Genomic DNA, 22015 nt, shown 5'->3' with positions numbered 1-22015 from the left:
TTATACATAATAATATTCATTATTATAAATTTAGCATATTTCCAGACTGAGCTGTAGTAAACTGTACATGAAAAATGCAAGAGAAAAATATGCTTTGAAGATAATGTGTCATTCACACAGAATAAAATTTGTGATCTGCTGAGCATGCTAAATGCAAGAACACAGCAGACTCGAACATCAAAATGTTTGCAAAAACCAAAGGGCAGCTAGTTTTAAAAACAAAAAAATTAACAGAACATTTTCACTGAGATCAAGAGTTAGGGAAAGTTTAACTTTGTGAAACAAACAGCCTATTTTTCTAGTAATATCTTTTATAAGTAGCATGCATCTTATTGAAGGAGTCAGCCTGGAATTGCAGATTTTAAAATGGAGGTGAAAAACATAGAATTAATGCGGTGCATCTTAATTTTTCTGTTTGTCCTATGAGATGATATCTCTTGGTTATTACTGCAGAGACAATTTGCTACGTTAAAATATCAACAGGATGATGGGGCAGACACAGAAGTTTGGAGGAATAAATAAAGTGTAACAGGCTTCAGGTACACTTGCAAATACAAATATTTTTGTGGAGGTGAATAGTTTCAGTACAGTTCACTGAAGGATCGTGGCTCAGGGAGCCACAGAGTCATTCAGAAATCCTTACATTAGCAACTAGTGTTCCATATTCCAGAAGGCTCCCCCCACACCTCACTCTCAATCATTCCCTTAAATGAACTTGATATTTCACACAAATCTTATTTTACACTGAATGCTTCCTGAAATCCAGTTGAAACAGTGAGCTATTTGTAGAGCAGGATACTACATCGTGTATCAGTGTAGCAGATTGGCTGACCACTTTATGTCAGCAAAAAATGGAAGGGCATTTCAGTTGCAATTTAAGATTTTTGCATGACACTTATTTAAAAAAGTCTTTCCAGACCTTTTAGACCATTTTTTGTATGTTGAGATTTTCCATTAAAGTGCCTTGAAATTTGTAGTATGTCAAGAATGCCTTATCAGATTTGTAGCATGGGAAAGCAGTATTAGCCATCATGCATGCAACATGATCTCTTGTAAATCTGCCTCTGCAGATAGCAACATCTAGATACTTCAGAAATACTCAGTTAAAATTTAAACCTAACTGAAAATTTGGAAACTCGCTGCAAGAGAAAATGCTGTAAAGTATTTGATGTGTGATTTTGTCAAAACATCCTCTAAAGCTCTAATTCCACTCTCTGTATCACTGTATCCATTATAATCTAAAATCAAAAGTAATTGAGCTGAAAACTAGTTTCAAAACAGAAACAAAATTATTTCACTCAATAACAGGATTTTTTTTGGTATTTGTTGATATTTTTTTTCCTTGGTTTTCATCCAAAAGAGATTTCCAGTGCTGTGAGATTTCACTGAATGAGAAATGCTTTGCAAATATCAGGTTCTTCCTGTTCCTCTTCTGTGCTAACATCATGCAGCATCTCTTTGACCACATGGAAAGGGAATTATCTTGTAGTCTGGCATGTGGCCTGTGTTCAGGTTTCCAGCAAGCTGAACTGAAAGATGGTCCTGGGGATGGTCTCAGCACCAGTTTGGGGCATATCTTGTATTGGTGGCTCAGCCTGTCTGAATAACAGGATGGCTGGAGCACTGCACACAGGCTTGGAGGGGCTTTCAGAATTCTGCAGTGTGTTTTTAAGCGTGGCATAAGAAAATGTGCACGTGGACATTAAATGTGAAGTGCTCACAAATATTTTTGTGCTTGCTTGTCTCACTGTCATTAGCAGGTTTCATCCCTGCTGGATGGTTTCTCCTGCAGAAAATAGTAGCCTCTTTTGGGCTACATCCCATGCTCCCTTGCCAAATTTCCTCTCTCCTTGATCCCTCTCATTGGTGCCCTTTCAGTCTGCTTAAAATAGTGAGTGAGAATCATTTTTATAACTTCTCATCTCCTTTGCCAGGGTCACCAGACCATTCCAATTGTTGTTGTTAGCCTGCTCTCAGCCCAGTATGAAAGCAAGCTTCCAGAGAACGTGAAGGAGCAGAAGACAGTCTCCATGTTAAGAATGGCAGAGCATTGGAGTCTGTGTTCTTAGGTGTGTGTGTGTAGGGAGTGTGTAAATGACAGCTCAAAAAGTTTTGCATATAAATTTTGCATTTTTTATAAAAGTTTTGCATTTTTACATATATGTCTCCAGCATCTGGAGGCACAACTCTCCTTGCTCCACTTCCAAAAAAAAAAGGGGAATCAGCTTTGTGTGTGTGGTCACCGTTGGTGGAAGCTCTGGTAGCTCATCTGTGAGCACCAGTGGGTGTGTCTGTGGGTTTTGTGGACCCTGCAGGAAATGGTGCTGTTGAGACTTAGTTTTTATCCCCTGCCATCAGTAATTTTAATATACTTTGCTTCAGTATATTCAATCAGGGGTAGCCATACCTTTAACTGCAGTGTAAATGTGCCCTGTGAAATCACATTTACTGGCTGAACAGAGTAAATAATTCATTTAGAAGGTAAATTAGAAGACTGAAGAAAGAGTTACAGAACAGGAAAGGGGTAAAAGTCTTGAGGATGAAAGTAAGGAAAAAAAATGGTTGAAAAACAAATTTTATTGAAGGAAAGAAAAAGGAGGGGAGAGTAGAAAGTAAGGAGACTTTAGAAAAATATCATTAAAATGGCAGATTAAAAAGAATCCAGTAATATAAAAGGGTAGAGAAAGTGAAAGATATCTTGGGACCTAGAAGTAGCAGAAGCTAATTTAGAATGAGAAGCAGGCAGGAAATATCCCAGATGTGATGAATATTTTGCCAAAGTCAAAACAAATTTTAATTAAGCCTCTAATTTATTATAAAGGACGGAAAGCTCTAAATTCTTGTTTCAGGGAAGGACTTAGTTTATACCTATGCTATAAGCATGCTGTAATAATGTTAATAATAAACCAATATTGTCATCTTGTCAGATACTGGCTTGGTCTGGAGCTGAAAAGCATGTTGTCTGGGAATGATAGGGGCTGTGGAGTAATAAGGGAGATAAACCCTGAATTTTGGGAAACCCTGAGATTCAATATCTAAAATGCAAACCCAGAGTATTCTCTATGTAAAATGAAGGGGCAATATTCATATCTAAGTCCTGTACCATGGCTGTGGCATTTGTGAGCTTATTCTGCTACACATAAATCTCAGCATGAGGAATCAAGTTTATTAGTTTACCGTGGTCAGATTGGACTGGTTTAAACAGAGCTGAGGAAGTTAATTATCCAGTGTCTCAGGTGGGTCTGGCAATGAGTAACTAGCCCTGGAGAGAGGCACTGGAGCTGTGCTGGGGGGACAGGTCCTGCCGGAGTGCGTGGATGGATGGCCGGCTGGGAGGGACTGCCATAATCTCTTTCCCAGGTTGTTCGAACCAGTTCAAGAGCAGTAAAACAAGGTTACATAATTGACATGTGATGTAGCCTAAAATAGTGACTGCAAACATAGGCTGCTGTTGCTGGGCAGTTGTCAACTGCTTTAAAAAAAAAAAAAAAATCCAACCCAAAACAAAAAAGCGCCCTCAACTGTGTAACAAATGGACATTTGGAATGAAAATGCAGTTCTCATTTCCATTGACTAACAGGCTTTTTATTTATTACAAGAAATAGGGACTTTGTGAAAACTGAAATTTGAAGAGAGATTCATCATCATACTTATCATGTTGATCTATTTGAGAGTACCTGCCTGCTGCAGATGGTGAAATGAAAACCTCAGGTATATGCAGTTTGTCCCTTGATAGTGTGATACAACTCCTGTCAAACAGGAAATCCTTTTCTGGATGTGGAAAACCATTGTGGCAAGTCTTGGCAGCAGTTTTATTTGTATACTGGCTGTCAAAAGGTAGAAATAGTTCATTTTTAGTAATTGAAGGTGCTTATACAGATACGGGAACAAAACTTAGGAGGGTTTCAGAGCTGGTTTAAAGGGACATGTCACATAGCTCAGTGAGCACAAATGAGAGGTTGGGATGTGCACATTTTGCCATTCCTTGTTGTAGGAGGCAAAGCCCTTCATTAGGGCTATACCAGAAAGCAGAAAAACCTGGTGTTATGTTCTGTTTGCTGACCAGATATTCCTGAGATGAGAGGCATCCTTTAGAAAATCCTGATGATTTTCTGCAGCATGTTTGCTTTGTCTTTAGCAGGGCAAGTCTGTGGCTCAGTTTGGAAGGGATTCACAGGCTGAGCTTGTGAAGTCTGACAGGCTGGTCGGTAAAGGGAAGGGACAATGTTAAGAAATAAATGTTATTTATTCCATAAGGCTTTCATATGTATCTCTGCTGGGGAGATAATCTTCCCAGTTGGAAAATATTCCAGCAACTAAGCACTTATTCCAATCCAGAAGCTGCAAACGGGATCCTAGCTCTTAACATGCAGATCTGCAAGGCAGGGCTGGAGGTGGCTTCCAGCTTTTCTCTCCTCATAGCTTGGGAGAAGGCTTGGCTTTCTGGCTGCCTGCAGGGAGGAGACAACTCTGCCTGCAATTTTCTGAGTCAAAGTATTAATTCTCATTGTGGAGGAAGAAGGGAAATTGGGACATTTTGATGTGCCTTAGTGAGACACTATTTTAAAAGCTGGGTTTTTTCAAGCTACTTCTGCTTCATTTGGTCCTCAGCTGCTGCTCCTGTTTTGTCACTTTGCTGTCCCTTTGTGAGGCTTTCTCAGTCTTGGGACCCAAGGCACATTCCTGTTCCAGATATCAGACCCTGAGCGGATGTTGGACTTTTTCTTTGAATGTGTGTGTGTGTGTATGTGGATCTAGAAGACAAATAAAAAGAACTGCCTGCCCAGGTAAGAGCAGGAAAGAACATGTGGAAGGCAGCTGTGCCCCAGGAGAGGAGCCGGTCATTAGTGACACACAAGTGAGCGTGAGTCAACAACCTAATGCCATTGCCAAAAGCCAGCTTTGGTCCAGGATTGCATTAGCAGGGCTGCTGTGTGTGCAAGATGCAGGAAATAACCATTTTATTGGCCTTAGTGATGGTGAAACTCAGCAAGAAATATGTGCCCTGTTTTAGGAAAGAGGCTGGAGAAGAATAGGAGGAATTGACGACAGGTTCAGGAAACATGACCTGCAAGGAGGGATTGAGAGAACTGGATTTGTTTAGCCCAGCAAAGAGATGGGGAACATAAATCTTCCGATAAGCAGGAGATTGTTGTAAGAAGGTGGTGATCTATTACTCTGAATGTCTATGGGGGGAGTATGAATATCTCTTCCCCTCACAAAATATTCCTGTTTGAGGGAAATGTAAAGGAAAAAAACATGACTTCAGGGGTGGCTAATCACTAGCCTAATCACACAGGGCTTGTAGGCTGTAGGGAAGTTGCAGAATACCTTTCCTCAGGAGATTTTAATACAAATAGAAAGAAAACTAAAAACCTGCCTGAACTGTTAAGCTAGTCTTATCATGCTTCCATGAGTGGGCTTAAATTAAACAGTCTTTGGGTCCTCTTTCACCACTATGCTTTTCTCCTTAGAAAATTTAACATTTGATCATAGTAGTTGCTATTTTAACAAGAGAACAAAAATGTAGAATACTCATTAATGACTTGCAGTTCCTGACTTAGACTTCAAAAAACTGGAGGGAAAAAAAATTTATTTTTTAGAGGAGGATTAAACATGTGGAATGTTTCAGAAATTTCTCTGATTTTCTAATTTTGCCCTAGACAGGAACAGAAATAATACTGACAAGAAATATCTACATCTTGTTCCTTTTGCAGCCTTACCTGTTGGGAAGCATGGCAGCCCTTGGAGTGCAACAGTGCTCTGCACACATACATAAGTTCATCTTAGCAAGTCAGTTTTGGGGACTGATGACTCAATCACTGTAGTGGAGTTTTAAAAATGGGGAAAGGCATAACTTCTGCTGTAGCCTCATTTTGGATATAATTCCTAGGCCAAATAAGAATAGCTTCTTCTCCTCCCCTTCTTTACTGCTGAATTTTGCTTATTCAGGGGAACTCAGTAAGAGGGAAGACTGAATTTCATGAATACTTCCTTTTTGTTTTCTTTTGCAAGCCTATAAAAGCAGGAAATTATAGAATCTTTGAAGGTGAGAGGATTAGAAACATTCAAATATTTTAATGTGTACATTTGATTGTGTCATTCTGTGGTATGTGGTAGCACAGTAACCTGGAAAATGCAAATGTCAATATTCCTCTAGCTCTACTTCTAAGAGAAAATATCTCACTTTCTTCTTAATGTGTAACTGTGTGGTACCTATCCATTATTTATTTAATACAGGAAAATTTTCCTCGCATCTTTGGTATCTTTGTATTTCAGATGGAAGAGGAATTAGCTGCTTTAAGTGCCCTTAATGATGACATAAGTAAAAATTACTTTCATCCTAATGCATTTAGCACATGGGAGATGAGAATTCAATATCTGTTCTGTCACTTTCCAGCCCACTTGTGGGTGATTGAACAGGATAAAAAGAACAGCTGGATTAAGCTAAACACAATCTGCAAGAGGTAGATCAATACATCTCTTGAAAGAGTCGGAGATCTCGCAGCACAAAAACATCAGCCTCTCTTCAGGATGGCCTCCACCACCTCGCTGAGGTCCTGAAGAGCCCTGGAGGTCCTGAGAGCACTGCATCAATTTCAGATATGTCGGGTTTTGGTTGGATTCTGAAGTTGAGGGGCCTTAGTGAGGCACAGATGGGATATACTGATTTGTTATGGGTGTCTTTGTTTTGCTGACTTACTTTACAAAATTGGTTTTATTTGAAATGAACCATATTTGATTGCATGGAAGACTGAAGCCTTCTTTGTTTTTTTTATTAGAGATGTTAACTGAAAAACTGTTCATTATTTTATAGCTGTACTCTACATAGAGGGTTTGTTAGAATATTATCTATTGTGTTTTTCTAAAGGGTTTTCAAGTTACTTCCATTAATGTAAACTTTATGATGGCTGTGGTTTTTAAGGAATTTCTAGAAATTAAAAAAATTGTGAAGATTGTATTTGCTGTGTGCCTTGCTTACTAGAAAAGCTAGTTACAAATTTTGTACCATATGTTACAACTCAGAGATGCATGGTTCAAAAATTGATGAACCTTTACTAAGTTGTGTTTTCTGAAAGTATTTGATCTAGAGTAGATAGGTCACAAAGCAATAATTGTAGACTACTGAAAGAATCTGAAGTGTGATTTATGGAATATTCTGCTATTGTGGGAATATTTCTTAGGAAGTCCCACTGTGACAGTGTTGGAATCAAACATTACCAAAACATTTAAAAATGCAACCCAAGTAATTATCCTGGAGTGCATAAATGGGAACTTTTGTATTAAACCCATTAGATTTTTTAAGTGGTAATGAAAAATCTTTACTTAACAGGTATACATTTTTTTTTTAGCACAAACTGCCTTCAGGGTAGTTCTCCAAAGGGGTTCATTTTGCAGTGTTGGAGCTGACTTGTCTTATTAATAGCCTGCACCCGCCTGTGGAAGCCTAAAAATGGTATTGCAGTAGTCTGATGTACAAAGGACATTGTACGAGTACTGAGCAAGTGCACCTGCATTCCTGGCAGAAAATAACCATTTCTCCCTTCTCCCAGCAAAAAAGGATTATATGCCAGTATTTGTAAGAACATATAAACCATCTTTATGCTGTATATCATAATTTAAAATGCTTTTGTTTTTTTTCCTTTTATGTTACTTTCGTGCTCTCTGCGTGGTGGTTCTTTAGGGGATGTGCTCATGTCAGTTCAGAGCAAAAATATAAAGAGGAATTAAGTTGACTCTTCTCTTTCGTGTCTGTTGTGATCACATCACAAAATAAACATTGTGTGATACCCAGGTTTTCATTTTGTGATCAGCTGAGAACATTATCTTTTTCTTGTTTAGCAGGCCTACTTAAAGGCCAGCTGATAGATCCTGGTGCTCTATATTGTACAACTTGATTTTATGCCTTATGTAACTTATTCTTGAATTGTTTTGCTGGAGTTTTGTTCTTTTTCATCTGTGTCACAGTGCTAGGTAAAGTCCCTTAATAAAACCCTTATTTGCCCATCTGCTTGTTGTTTAAACATCTAAAGCATTATGTAAATGATGATACCTTTGTGATACTACTGTAACACTTCACTCACTCAAACGAAATAGTTTTTCTTTGTGTGAGATGCTCAGAAGAAACATCCCAAGATTCAATTCACTGTCTAGATAACATTTTAAGGCTGAAAGGAAGACAGGTGCAGAGATAGAAAATGACTTAGCTGAAGTTTTAAGGCAAATTCCTGAAAGAGCCCAAAGGAGAAGCCAGATCTCCTGTGTCCCATGAATATTCTGTTTATCTTTCCCAAGGAAGCATATGAGTATTGTGGAAAATAGCTTAGCAAACATATTTTAAGCTTCTTGTCCTACATCAGCTCTGTCACCTTGTGGATCTGCGTCTTCATTCCCTCTCCCTTCATGTCAACCCTTGCCCGTTCCAGTGCAGCTCTGCTCCTGACTTCTGTCAGGGCTTCCCGTCCTCTCCTACCGCTGCTATTTGCTTTGATCATTGGCTTCAACTTTATTTGCACATCTTTTGGGTTTCTGCACATTTGTTCTGGCCACCCCAGATCCCCGTGTGCCACCTCTGGATCAAGGGCAGCTAAAACAATCTCCTCTTGCTTCTGCTGTCACACTACACCAACCTTGCAGCTTCCTTTATTCTTCCACATCAAATTCAAGCACCAGGCTTTGAAAAGGCCACATGGTAGTGCCCTTGCCTGAGACACTGCATTGAATTGCTCCACCTGTGTTCTTCTCATGGAGCAAAATGCCTTTTGGGTCCAAGTTCTCAAATGCCAGCCTGTTTCCCTGGTTGCTGTGTAGTTCCCTTCTGTATTAAATACCTGATGTCTCTTCAGGAGTGCTTCTGTCGAGCTTTACAGAAGCTAAATAATATATTTGTGATTTAAGCCTGGTTGAAAAGAGTGGAGTATATGGGGAAAGTTAACCTTTGCTGTGTATTTCTGGTTTACATGCTGAACTTCTTGAGCATGAAAATGTACTCAAACTTAGAGCTGTTAGACTGCTCTGGTATACAGCACACCTAAGAAGATCTGAAAAATCTCAAACCAGTTGTTTTTCACTAAAATAAAAAATCCAGTCCTGTTTAGAAAAAAAAAAAAAGTAATGAGATTTCTCTTGAGAGTGACACCAAAACTCCTTCCCAAATTAAAAAGAAGAGATGCTGATAATAAACATCCATGACGACTCACCAAGATCATTTGGAAAGGGTAAAGAATGGAATTTGAAGTGTCTTCAGTAATAAGAATCTCAAAACGAGCGCAAAGCAGCAGAGAAGAACAAATTGGAATTACGTAAATACAACCTCTAATAATGCATTTTATTTTTGGTTCATACAGGCCAGCACAATTACCTGTGTGCGGGAAGGAATGACTGTATAATTGATAAGATTCGGAGGAAGAACTGCCCAGCCTGTCGATTACAGAAATGTCTGCAAGCTGGAATGAATTTAGGAGGTAAGCAGAATATTAATAGTTCAGTCTCTTAATTTGATTAGGTGAAAACATTGGAAATGTGCAGCCTTTTTATAGTTCTGGCAGCTGCGTAATCTCAGAAATTTTAAGGTGGGATTATCCTGAAGAAGTGCTTAATAGCTGATAAACTCTATTGTCATTCTCAGTTGGGGTTTGGAGGTGCGTATTTTATGGTACAGAAAAAAGAAAAGTGGGTGTTTTATGATGACAGTAATTTTAGTAGAAGACCATAAGCTAAAAAATTAAAAATATTAAGGTTTCAACTATTGCATGTTGGGTTTTTTTGTTTTGGTTTGGGGCTTTTTTGTTGTTGTTGTTATTTTTGGGGTTTTTTTATGATGAGCATTCTCCTGAATACTGAAAAATGTGTTACACCATCATGAAAGCAAATTCACACATAGTGAAACCCCTCAACTTCTTTGGTGCTTATTCAGCATTTTTATTGATTTTTTTTTTCTGTGACTGTAAGTGTTGCATCTCGGTTGCCACGGTAAGGATGTGCAATAATTTTGATTATGTTACTGCATTGTTCGTATACTAAGAAAAACAAGGAAAATGTTTTCTTACTAATTATCAAAAGCATACTGAAAACAGTGTGATAACATTTACAAGAGGTTTGTCTATGTTGTTTTAATCCTTCTTTGGTAATGGCTATGTGTTTCTGTCTGTGCTTCAGTGGATTTCCTGTCTCAAGCCATCATCTGAGCAAATGCTATTACAAATCTCTTTTTTCCACCACTCCTGTGTTTATGATGTTGTCTGCGAACAGGGGTTTGGATACTGCTGCAGGTCCTTTCCCTGATATACAGAGTTACCCTTCCCTTAGAGTGTTTTCACTGTACAGAAAATTACAACATGGTCACATTAATTCCTCCCTATCTCAAAATTCACTTTTTGTCCTCCTGGACCTTTCTCCTGGCAGCTGGGTTTAGTTCTACAGATTGAGCTGCTTTGTCTTTCATAGGTTATGTGCAAAATCCTGGTTCCTGCCTGCTGCCTTTTTATACCACCCAGACTTCTTTTTTCTTTCTTGTCTCCTGGCAGAAATACTGAAACAAGCTGCACCTTACTTTTTCAAAGAGAGTAGCCCACTTAGGCTCTCTTTCAACCCCCTTCCTAATTTTGAGATACTACACTGCACCCTAGGTCTCTTATTCCTTTTCCCAAGGGAAAACAGAGCCAGATTGTGGCATGCTGGGGAGGTGACAGCTTTCCCTTGGTTTTGATCTGCACTGTTCAACCTAGCAAGGGAAACAAAATGCCTTTGTTTGATGAAACATTAGCTTAATGGTAGCAGCTCCTTCATCCCAGAAAACTAGTGCTGAAAATCATTGTGGAGCAGGGAAGTCAGCTCTCTGCAGTGCTGGGAATGTTGCTGCATCCTGCTGGCAGCTGGTGTAGGGCATCCCTCCTGGATGTGTGCCCTGTGCAGTGCCAGTGGAGCTCCAGCAAAACCCAGGGCTTGAGAACCTTAGGAAACGGAAGCAGGGGACGCTTCATCTGCAATGTCATGAGCTCATCCCTATGATGTCCAGGTGGGTTTCAAAGGATGTGTTCACATGATGTCCCCTGCAGAAAAGCAAGACAGGAGGGAAACTTTGCTAGAGGGGGTTGCTTCTTTTTTTTTTTTTCCTGTTTTAATTTTTTTTTAAATACTGACTGAAATGCTGTAAATTAGGAATGCACTGGAAAATCTTCTATTTTATTGGAACTTGGTGGATTGCTGGAAATCATCATTTGTGACCTGTTCTTATTGCAGCTTTGGGTCCCTCACTACAAGAAAGACATTTAGGTGCTGGAGTTATATATACCAGACAAGGGCAGTGAAGGTGGTGAAGGATCTGGAGCACAGGTCTGATGAGGAGTGGCTGAGGGAGCTGGGGTTGTTTAGCTCCTTAGAAAAGGAGGCTCACTGATCACTAAGGAGGCTCACTAGTCACTCACTACAACTGCTGGAAAGGAGGGTTTAGCAAGATGGGTGGAGACAAGATGGTCTCTCCTTACATGAAACAAGCTACAGGAGGGAAGAAAATGGCCTTAGGTTGTACCAAGTGAGGTTTAGATCAGATTTTAGGGGAAATATCTTCATTGAAAAGTTGGTCAGACACTGAAGTGGCCTGGCCAGGGTGGAATTACCATTCCTGGAAGCGTTCAAAAACTGTGCAGATGCAGCACTTGGGGACAAGGCTTAGTGGTGGACTTGGCAGTGCTGGGTTAGCAGTTGGACTCGATGTTCTTAGAGATCTTTTCCCAACTTTAATGTCTGTGACTCTTTGACCTGGAAGGCCAAGTCTGCCTCTGCAGTTTACAGCTGGCACACAGTTGAGATTTGGAGTTCAGCTGTTTCAGTGATTTTCATCACAGAAAGAAACTTCAGGTGAAATTCTCACTCCTGATTTAATCCCTTTGCGCTACATAAAGGAACCAACATGTGATAAAGGAGGTCTTTTCATCACTGCCATGAACGAGATGGCAGAGGAACAATTCTGGATTTCCATGCACTGCAGTGCCTTCTGCTTGGTCAAAGAGGGAAAGGACAGGCTGGAGGGAGAGGGGAGGGCTGCCAGAGAGGGGTAAAGCACCCTCAGCCCAGGGGCAGCATTACTGTTTAGAGATGCTCAAGGGCTCCCAAATCATGCTGCTGGACCTTCCAGCCTTTGAGCCAGCCCAGCTCTGGCAGAAAATACTGGGAGCTTAAGGATTTTTCTCTGCTTAGGCTATCTGTCTCCAGTGCAAGCTCTGCATTGGGCATCTACAGTAGAGCAAACCAGAATCTCAATTTTGGGAGCTTCTGTGTGGTGTTGCATGGCATTTCTGATATGTTGGAGATCATCACAAAAAATGGAGGTGGAAATGACAAAAAGAGGTATTAATTCATATTTGAAAACTGTGATTTTCATATAAAATGCCAAGGTTTGGTACTAAATATTTTTTTCATATTTCTCTTGAAGAGAATGAGTAAGGTCATGTTATGAAGATACATTGTGGGTTGTAGTTTTATGTGGTCAGTTTGGTTTTGCCAAGCATATACATTACTCCAGTAAAAATGTACTTTTACCTGTTTCTAGCTTGGACTTACAGGCAAAATGGGCAAGGATGTTATTAGGTAGTATGAACAGTAAGGAGCTGGAGAAAAATGAATTTATAAATGCAACTTAGTTTAAAGTTCTCTTTGCCTGTCTGCAGCTGTGACACACTGCACTGTGCTGTGCTCTTGGTGGAGTAGGGCCAAGCTCAGCTCTCACCCTCCAAAGAAAAGCAAATGTAAAAACAATCCCAAATTATGTCAGAGGTGCTGATGTGCTTGGTTTATGAGAAATAGAGTAAGATGATATGCAAAATGGTTGTCAGCATAGCTCAGGGCTGGAAAGCCTGCAAGTTGCTGAAACCATGGGCATTTATTTTCCACATGTACATAACTATGATGTTTCATCCCCTCATTTAAAGGAAAAAAACCAAAGCATCAAACCTCCAGTTGATCTAGAAGAAATGTTGCATTAAGGAACAAGGTCATGTCTCCCATGGGCTGGAAAGGAACTTCACTCTCCTTTGCCACCCTCCCCATGGACAGATGGGAGTGAAGGACCCCAGGCTGACCCCAGTATAGCTCCTCCCACTTACTGAAATAGGGGCGGTTATGAATCAAATTTTGTAATTTCACAGTTTGAGATTGTCTTCCTGCTCTTACTGAAGATACTAATCTCTATAATGGAAAACTGGAAATGAGAAATAGTGTTCCATGTTTCCTGCTGCACATTTTTGCACAATCTCTGATTAATCTACTGATCTTTTTTCTTAGGTTTTTTTTCCTCTCTTTTGGTAATATTCTTTCTCAATATTTTTAAAATAGTAAAGTAGAGTGCTTTTGTACTCTTGTCAGTCTTTCCATTTTGTTTTGATGGCATAACTTCTTTCCAGCATGCTAATTTTTTTTTTCTAAATTAAAAAAAAATATATTTTGACTGGTGGCAGCATGCCATGATTAGGCACCTTGTAAAAAATATGTGTAATTCAGTGATACAAAATGCACCTTTTTGTGAATGCTCAGCCAAAATAATTTGGCAGTTTTATTGTTTACCTCCTCAATTTGTTTGTTGAAAAACTGGAGCATTTTCTAAGCTCTTATATCCTTTAATAATCTTTAGAAAATTATTCATCAATTTTGCAAATAATTTACCTAATTATGTTATTGTCTTGATTTTTGTTTTGATTTTATAAGAAGCATCTGCAACCTGTAATTTCTGCAAAGCTGAAGTTGCCAAGTATCACATTAAATCATCCTTCTCATTTCTAGAAGGTATGTGTGTGCTCTACAGAAAGCTATATCCCGTTTGGCAAGTAGGACTCCAGAACTTTTTTGGGAATCATGTTTTGTTTGTTTTTTTGTTATATTTTTTTTTTTTTTTACTCCAGTGACATATGCTAGGCTTAATTGTTGGAAGAGATTCAGAGTGAGCAACTGCACTATGAAGGTATGCTGGCCCATTTTTGGTTTATGCTCTTTTCAAGATTCTGTAATTAATTTTCAGTTAATTACAGACCAGAACAACTTCATGGATTTGGGAAGTTTCTTCCAGCATACACTGTGGTTGGATTTGGCGAGGCTCTTGCTATCACACGAGATGTTTTCATTTGGCTCCTGCCTCGTGCTGCTGTTCCTCAATTGTGTCTGTCCCCGTGGTGGCACTGGGGCGTGTCACAGTGAGACCCTCAGTCCCACACCTTGGCATGGGGTCTTATGCCACCACCTGTAAGGCATCCTGTAAGGCAGCATCCTGGCAGCAGCCCCTGGGATGTGTCCTGCATTGCCACCAGGATGGCACAGATTCTCCTGGTGTCACTCCCATGTGCTGAAGCCTGGAGAATGGGAATGTTTTATGTGGTGTCACTTGTGGCAGCCGCCACCCCCCTTCATGGGCAGGTTGGTCCTCACACCTCGGATGTGACCTCGTGACCAGGCATGCCTCCCCGTTCTGCACGTTCAGAGAAGGTCCCTCTTCTGCCATGGAATGTGCCATACGTGCAGAGGGGACAAAAATGTTTGGAAAGATCAGCACCCTGCAGGGCTGGAATCCTTCCCTGCCTCAGCTCCCCTTTGATACACTGCCGAGACTTCCCGGCACTAGTATCCCACAGCAGTGAGGAGCAGCTTGCTCAAGGACCCTTTGGATCTGGAAGGGACATAAAATAGATTTCACCTTGCAAATTACACAGTTCATCATTCGGTCTGCAGAGGCTGCCTGTGAAATCCGAGTCTTGGATCCGCGTACATTTGCATATGTAAGACACTATATGCACAAGATGCTGGGTGTGATTTGTAGGCTTCACTGGCAGATACCCTTAATTTTATACATGGAAATATTTCAGTAATCTGAAAAATAGGTTAATTAAGATAACCAGTAATAAGATATAGTACTTCATCTTTTTGCCCAGCTTTCTATTTTCTGTTTAAGAACTCATACTAGTAGAGTTTTAAATTGCACTATTATTTTCAGTTACTGGAGCTTATGTGGTTTTATATTGTCATTGTTCCTATCTTTTTGAGAAAAAAAAGGGAGAGAAAAAATCTGAAAACCTGGGGAAAACGTAAATACAACAAAAGTATATCCTTTTGTTTTTCTTTAGAATTTTCTACTAACCATGATTTCATAAATTTTAAAGGAAAATAAACCCCTTTGTGTAAGGCACAAGCAATTTAAGGTATACATATGGTTAAGTTTTATTTTTCATTTAAACTTTAACTGCAAAGTATTTTGAAATGCCATTAACTTTAATGCATTTTTATTTGCATTTATTATGTAGCATTTTCTTCTGAGGGAATCCAGTCAATAATTTTTTAGCTTGAACATTCAGCTGGGTTATTATCAGTTCTTTCAACAGACCTTTAAAAACACTAGCAGGTTGGAGAAGACCTTTAAGTAATAAACAATACTATTTAAGTAATTATTAACAAACATATAAATAATATTTAAGTAGGTAATAAATAAGTAATAGATAATTTGCCTATTGTTATAAACCTGCCGTTGAAGATGTTGTAGGAGCCAATTTGTTCAGCAGTTAACTTTTCCTGCTTTTGTGTCCGTCTTACTCCATGTGTAGTGCTCCTGCCCTGCTCTTGGTGTGACCCTTTAACTTTCCAACTTGAATAATCCTCATGAATGGAACGTTTAGATTGGATGTTAGGAAAAGTTTTCCCGCTGAAAGTGTTGTCAAGCATTGGAAGAGGCTGCCCAGGGAAGGATGTTTTCCTTCGGAAATCATGTAGATCTGGTGCTTAGAGACATGGTGTAGTGGTGGACTTGGCAGTGTTGGGTTAATGGTTGGACTCAATGATTTCAAGGATGATTTCCAACCTAAATGATTCTGTGATTCTTGAATATTGTAGATAACTATGAGAACAGTCACATGTGACAACTATTAAGAAATTATTTGTGAATGACAGTTAAAAATGCAGAATTTTGAAGAGGACTGGTAATGTCAGAGTAATCTCTTGGGCACCAGTTAAAAGCAATATTGAAAATGTGTCCTTGTACTTGGCATTTTGCTGATGATTTTATTCTATGTGCGAAAGCAGCTGGAGAAGCACTGCAGTGGTCCAAGAGCCCACACCTCACATCCAGCAGAACCTGATCAAATTCTTAATTGGGTTCATGCTTTGTTTTTTTCACGTTTTCCTGGTTCCAGCTCTCCCTTCTGCAAGTGCCCAACTGCCAGCAACATTTGTCTTTCCTCCAGGAACAGCCTTTCAGGCTTTTGGTGTGGGGCTGCTGGACTCCAGACTTCCCATTCTATCTTCTGGACTCTCCACTGTACCATTCAAGGCACAGCACCCTTGGTTGCCAGCCTTGCAAAGAAGCTGCATCCCTGCTGGGCTCCTGCTGGGGAGTGTGTGTCTCAGCCTGCCTCGTGTCCCACAGTGATGCTGTGCAGGCAGACTCTGGGGGTGCTGTCTGATTTCGGCTGTGCAGCACTCCCTGTGCAGGCTCAGAGCCTGCCCAGAGCTTCATATTCTGTACATGCTGCCTTGCTTTGGTTCAAAACACAAGATGGGTGATGACAGCATTATGAGAGGAAGATTTTCAGCATTTCTCGAAGTTGTTACATGCAGCTCTTGGTAATGTTTTGTTTTTTCCTGAATCACCAAATTATCACTTCCACAGTGATATTATTATTACAGCTTCCTTCCACAATGCTGTAAGTCCATATCCTTTTTACTCTTCCTCATAGTAAAAGCCTAGTCTTTGCTATGAAAACCTGCCGGTGTCTCCTGTTCCTCTTTTTCCAGAGCTGCTGGTTGTCACCAGAACCCTTTAGAAACCTGCCCCTGTGGTTTGTGATGATGTGTTTCCATTACTCACTTCCCCATCATGAGAGAAGCTGTAGGAGCAGGAGGAACTTGATCTTTTCACCAAGGTGTTGCTTCAGAGAATTTCCACCTGAATAAGAGGGCATGAAGATTTAACTTGCCATGCTTTCAACTACCTTGGCCAAAGTAGGGTGGGCTCACAATGCTGAATTGTGGTTTTTGTTATTAATCTTATTTCTTCTTCTCTTTTTTCTCCCCACCAATTCCTAAGTGCATGGCTTTCCATTTTTTGTATCTTGTGTTTTTCTAAAAGAAGTGTGAGTTGTGGCAGGCATACCTGGCTCAAAAAGCATCCCTTGGAGTACAATGGCAGTAGAAAGAACATTTCCCAGCAGGTCATGAAGGGAATGTTGAGCACATTTAAGCCTCAGAAATATACAGCAATGAGAAACTGGTGTTTAGCCAAGAGGGAGGCAAGGTGAAGGCACTGGATGGAATGCTTCTAAACCACCCAGTACACATATTCCTTCACACTGGGGCTGGTGATTTGTGTGCTTTTGTGATTCTCTGCCATCAGCTTTCCCAGGTCGTACAAATGGGTAATGGTAGAGATTTGCCATTACCCTGGAAAATGGTTGATATTACCTACAGAGTGTTTTCACTAATGTTCAGGGTGATTTATTGAAGCAGGAGATTAACAGGGTTATACTCTTTTTTTCTTTTTTAATGACTAATCATGAACTATATGGTGAAAATATGGCCAAGATGACTGCAGAAGAGAAACAGCCTGGTCATATTTCACAGATAGCTTTGCTGTTCTGGGAAGTGGAGTAGATAATTTCTAGAAGATGAGGGACAGACCAGCAGCATTCAATGCATTAGGAGTAAGGTCATTTGACAGAAATCTGAGTTGATAAAAACTGGGGATATGGAAGTCATACAGAGGAGGAGACAAAGGATCTCACCATTTTTGTTGCTTGGGGGGAAAAAAAATCAAGTGGGAGTGTAGTAATGACATACCAGAAAGACCACAGAGGGAAGGGCAGCGCTTACAAAGCTTAGTTTTTGCAAGAACAAAAATGAAACACTCTTTAGCATGGAATGGAATGGAAGTCTGAGCACTCAAGATACGGAACAAGAGGTGCTGTGGCACAATTTGGTTTTGAAGGACTCTGAAACGCTTGTTGAGAACCTTTGTCTTCAGTGTAAATATGAAGTTTTATACATGGTAAATGTCAGGGTTTCATCATGTTGTGATCAGGATGGAGGGCACATAAATCATGTAACAGACATGGAACATTGGGTATCAACCCAAAGAAAAGCAAGAGAGAAGACTTGGATGAGGAGTTGCAGAAGGCTGGATGGGAATGGGTGTCTTGGGAGGAACGTTGTTGCTTGGCATAAGGCAGAAACCAGCGACCACAGCCAAGAGTATTCAGTCTGGTGCAGTCAAAATCTGTTCTCCAAAGTTTCCTTAACTTTCTTCTTAATCAAATTATTACCAATGCTTGCAGTTCAAGCTGCTGGTGTTTCATTCCAACAGGTGTCTTGGAGTTGTAGGTGATCTCATCTTTGCATTTTTTGTTGACATTTTACTGCTTGTCTTTATTTGATGTCAAAGAGAATAATCAAAACCACTGATGCATTTAGTAGACAACTCTTAGCTCAAGAATTATTGAATTTACCAAATGCTTGAAGAATGAATAAATAATCAGTAAAATTGAGTTTTGGGAGCATCTGAAAAGTACTGATTAAGATTGGCTTTCATCAACATTATAATTTACTTTTGTAAGCCTTTTTTTAAGGCTTTGTTTATTGGATGATTTAAATATTTAGTAAATACATTTCTTTTGAAATTAATGAAGAAGTACAAGAGAGAGCTTTATATACCAAAAGTGTTAGATGTGAGATTGTGTTATGTGATTTTGGGATTCAATATGAAATATATGTGGGGGGAAATTTTCATACTTAGCCATTTCTCATTAAAAAACTTTATCAAAAGCAGCTTGATTTGATTTTAACAGGAAACCACTAATTGGCATTTGGTGAAAGTTGTTCCCACACAGGGAGGAGTACCCCTATGAAACTGTTATTTTTCATTCAATTAACACTTTGAGGATTGCTGAGAAACAAGCAAATGTGTTAGACATTTTCCCTGACAACCTAAATATTCCTGTAAAAAGCACTTTGGATCTTGTCTTTCTTTTGTCACTTTTGTCCGCTGTCTCTTCTTGAATGCTTAGCCTGAAACTCAACTTAAAAAGGGATTAATTCCTCTGTCTCTTACCCAAACACTCCCCAGTGCCTTTCCTTTTTAATTGCTGTGCTCTTCACTGTCCCACATGACAAACAGGTGGGTAACCTGAGCTTCACCCTTGGGTCAGACCTCAAAATACACAACATTTGATCTGGACTTTCACCTGAAGATTTTTGAGACAATTGCTGTGTGCCAACGTTGGTGTGAGGTGCCACCTCCCTGCAGGTGTTTGCATTTCACTGCTCAGTATCTCGAGTTGTAAGTGTAATCAGAGGAAAACGTGGATTTTTCATTAAAATAGTTTAAGATTTCTCATTAAGTGGGCATGTAATTACTCAGAATAGTGTTCTTCCAGGGTGGTTTCTTATTATATTGGAAGGATGTGTGGAGTAGAGTCCTGTTGAGGATCCAGTAGTAATTGTAATGATTACATACATAACAAACTAGGGAGTAAATATGTAAATCTACAAATTTGGATCAGAACTCAAAAGAATCTTTAGTTCCATTGTTGGAAATAAACATGGCGGCATTTTTGGTACAGACTGGGAGGTTGAGAAGTGCAAGTTGAGGCATGGAGAAGTGGGATACCTGAGAGCAGCTGCTCAGGGATGGCAGGGAAGAATGGAGCACAGTTGTGTGATGATTGTGAGTTAAACTTAGAGTCAGTGAGGTGAAATTGTTGCAAAAATAGGCAAAGTCTTATGTGACTCTGTTAAGAAGGAATCACTCTGTTTCTTGTCAGAGCTGGCAAGTGTGGGCCTGATGATTGTGTCTGGTTTCAGCACATCTGGGTGGGGTGTGGGGATGGCGCAGCCTTGCAAAATTGTCACGTATGTTCCTGTGCCGGTTGGTGGGATTGTGGTACCTGTGGTACCCTTGTGAAGGACATGCCTCTCATCTCTTCTTGGACTTTTCCAGTGTGAACATATCTACAGGTCTCTTGTTAACCTGTTCGTTTTTTCACATCAGGTCTTTACAATTAGAAAGGTTCCTTTAAGATCTAAACCGAATCTTCCTGAAATTCATATCATGTGTCTGAATAAAGGTGTGTACAGATTAGAGACTGTCCAGGGAAGAACAAGGATAATAAGATGCTTAGAAAAGAAAAAAGAAACAAAGAGTCAAAGAAACTCATTTCATGTTAGTGTAGAAGGGAGAGGCTTTAAGAAGGTCATGATACCAGTCTTTCAATTGAAAAAGTGGTGTAAAAGAGGACAGGAATGATAAGTTGTTCTTTATGGCCAGTGAGGGAATGATGGAGAGAAATCAGCCTCACTGCAGACAAAAAATGATGCAACATTGGAGATGTTGGGAGAATACTGAGTCGTTAGATAGTAGTGGGATATTGTGGAATTCTCTTTATTGGAGATTAATAACATACTGAGTTGGGCAAAGTACGGTTGATCCTGCTCAAGGCGATAGGGATAAGCTGCTTCAGATATATTGCTTCTGTGCTTTACAGGCCTGTGCTCCAGCAGCATTGTACTGCATCATTTATTAGAATCTGTTCCAAACAAATCAAAATGCAGACACTTCTGAGGTTGTTCTGTAAGTAACCAAAGTAATATTTACCTAGTTGCAGTCTGTTTTATTAGGAGTTTAAATCCAACTAGAATAATGAACCAAAATACGTCTAGGTGAACATAATGAAAAGAGTACACAATTACTATTAAAATGTGTATCAGAAGCTCTTTCTTCCATCTGTGTTGTATCTCCCTTATTGGTATCCAGTTGTAAACCAAGGATAAGAATTGCACTTATGGATGGTCCTGGCTCTTTGCAGGGTCTGACCAAAGTCAAATAAACTGTGACATTTCCGTAGATCAGACTTCATGGACATTTACTCCATGTCTTTAAATTGCCCAATCTTTTAATTTGTCAGATTAAGGTGTTATTTATTAATTAGCAAACAGTATGCCAAACTATGTCATTGTTTCAGTTATGCCTTGCATTTCATTCCACTGAATTCAATCATTGGATTGGAGCTAATTGTCCAGTAAAAACTTCCTTCTGCCTGTGGAGGATAAGAAATCAGGAAATTTTCTTCACTTTGATAATCAGACTACTGATTCCTCAGGCTCAACAGCAAGTAATAGCATTTTCTATCACTTTCTCCTTTGAGTCACAGCTGTCAGAAACAGATTTTAAAATTTATTTTGCTATGTGAAGCCAGGACCTTTGTTTTCTTCCTTACTAGCTGCAGTCTTCCTTTCTTTGCATATTTAGACATACTGCTGGGTCTCTTCAGCATATCCCAAATGCCACTGCAGAAATCACCCTTGAAAGGCCTCTGCTTTGCAAGAGTCAAGTCCTTTTGGCAGTGTGTCTTACATGATTTTGTGCTCTCCTTTTAAGTCCCTGTACAAGTTGTCCCTGCTTCAGTAGTTGCTTTTCGTTTGCTTCCTCCCTTTGGTCTCTCCAGTTAAAGCAGTGACTCATCTGCTTGCCCGTGTGCCTCCCAGATTTGTACCTGATCCTTCCTCTCACACATGGCACAACGGGAGTTGGACTCGTGAATTGATCCTTGTGGACTCCTTCCAACTCAGGATATTCTATGATTCTAACACTTGGGGTTACATTTAGAGGTTCTTCATCTTCTGGAGCTACCTGAAAATCAGTGGTTTGCTTCCCAAAGTGGGTAATGGGTTTTATGGAAGCTTTAGGGTCCTATCTTGGTTGTTCCTTCTGTGTTCCTGGAAGTAAAGAAGTGTGCCAGAGTGCACTTTGTAGGGAAAATGGAAAAATGCTGTAAGATGTTGTTTGCATTAGTGCTTTTCACTTTATTCCATACATTCCCAGGCATATGTGTGTGTGTATGTATGAAGTCTGTACTGTTGTGTAGAAATTTCTCCGCAAAATCTCATTCCCTTTGTGCTAGACAACTAAGTGAAAAAACGTCTGTACCAAGATAGCTCAAAATTTTCATGTCAAGATACAACAGATTTGGGGGAAGGGAAAACGCTATTTGTG

General features: G+C 39.8%; 1 protein-coding gene across 13 annotated transcripts in view; it reads left to right on the top strand.

Annotated features, from left to right (window-relative positions):
- NR3C2 (nuclear receptor subfamily 3 group C member 2) overlaps window positions 1–22015 on the top strand; it is a 189199-nt gene that overhangs the window by 130884 nt on the left and 36300 nt on the right. For all 13 annotated transcript variants that reach the window (XM_068187811.1, XM_068187815.1, XM_068187820.1 and 10 more), the window contains one exon: window positions 9348–9464. In XM_068187811.1, coding sequence (XP_068043912.1) covers window positions 9348–9464 — 117 coding nt within the window. The remainder of the gene's footprint in view (window positions 1–9347; window positions 9465–22015) is intronic.

The sequence above is a fragment of the Anomalospiza imberbis genome, chromosome 4, assembly GCF_031753505.1.
Source record: "Anomalospiza imberbis isolate Cuckoo-Finch-1a 21T00152 chromosome 4, ASM3175350v1, whole genome shotgun sequence".
NCBI lineage: Eukaryota > Metazoa > Chordata > Aves > Passeriformes > Viduidae > Anomalospiza > Anomalospiza imberbis.
The sequence above is the reverse complement of the archived record's forward strand: the minus strand, read 5'-3'. Positions and strand labels throughout refer to the sequence as shown.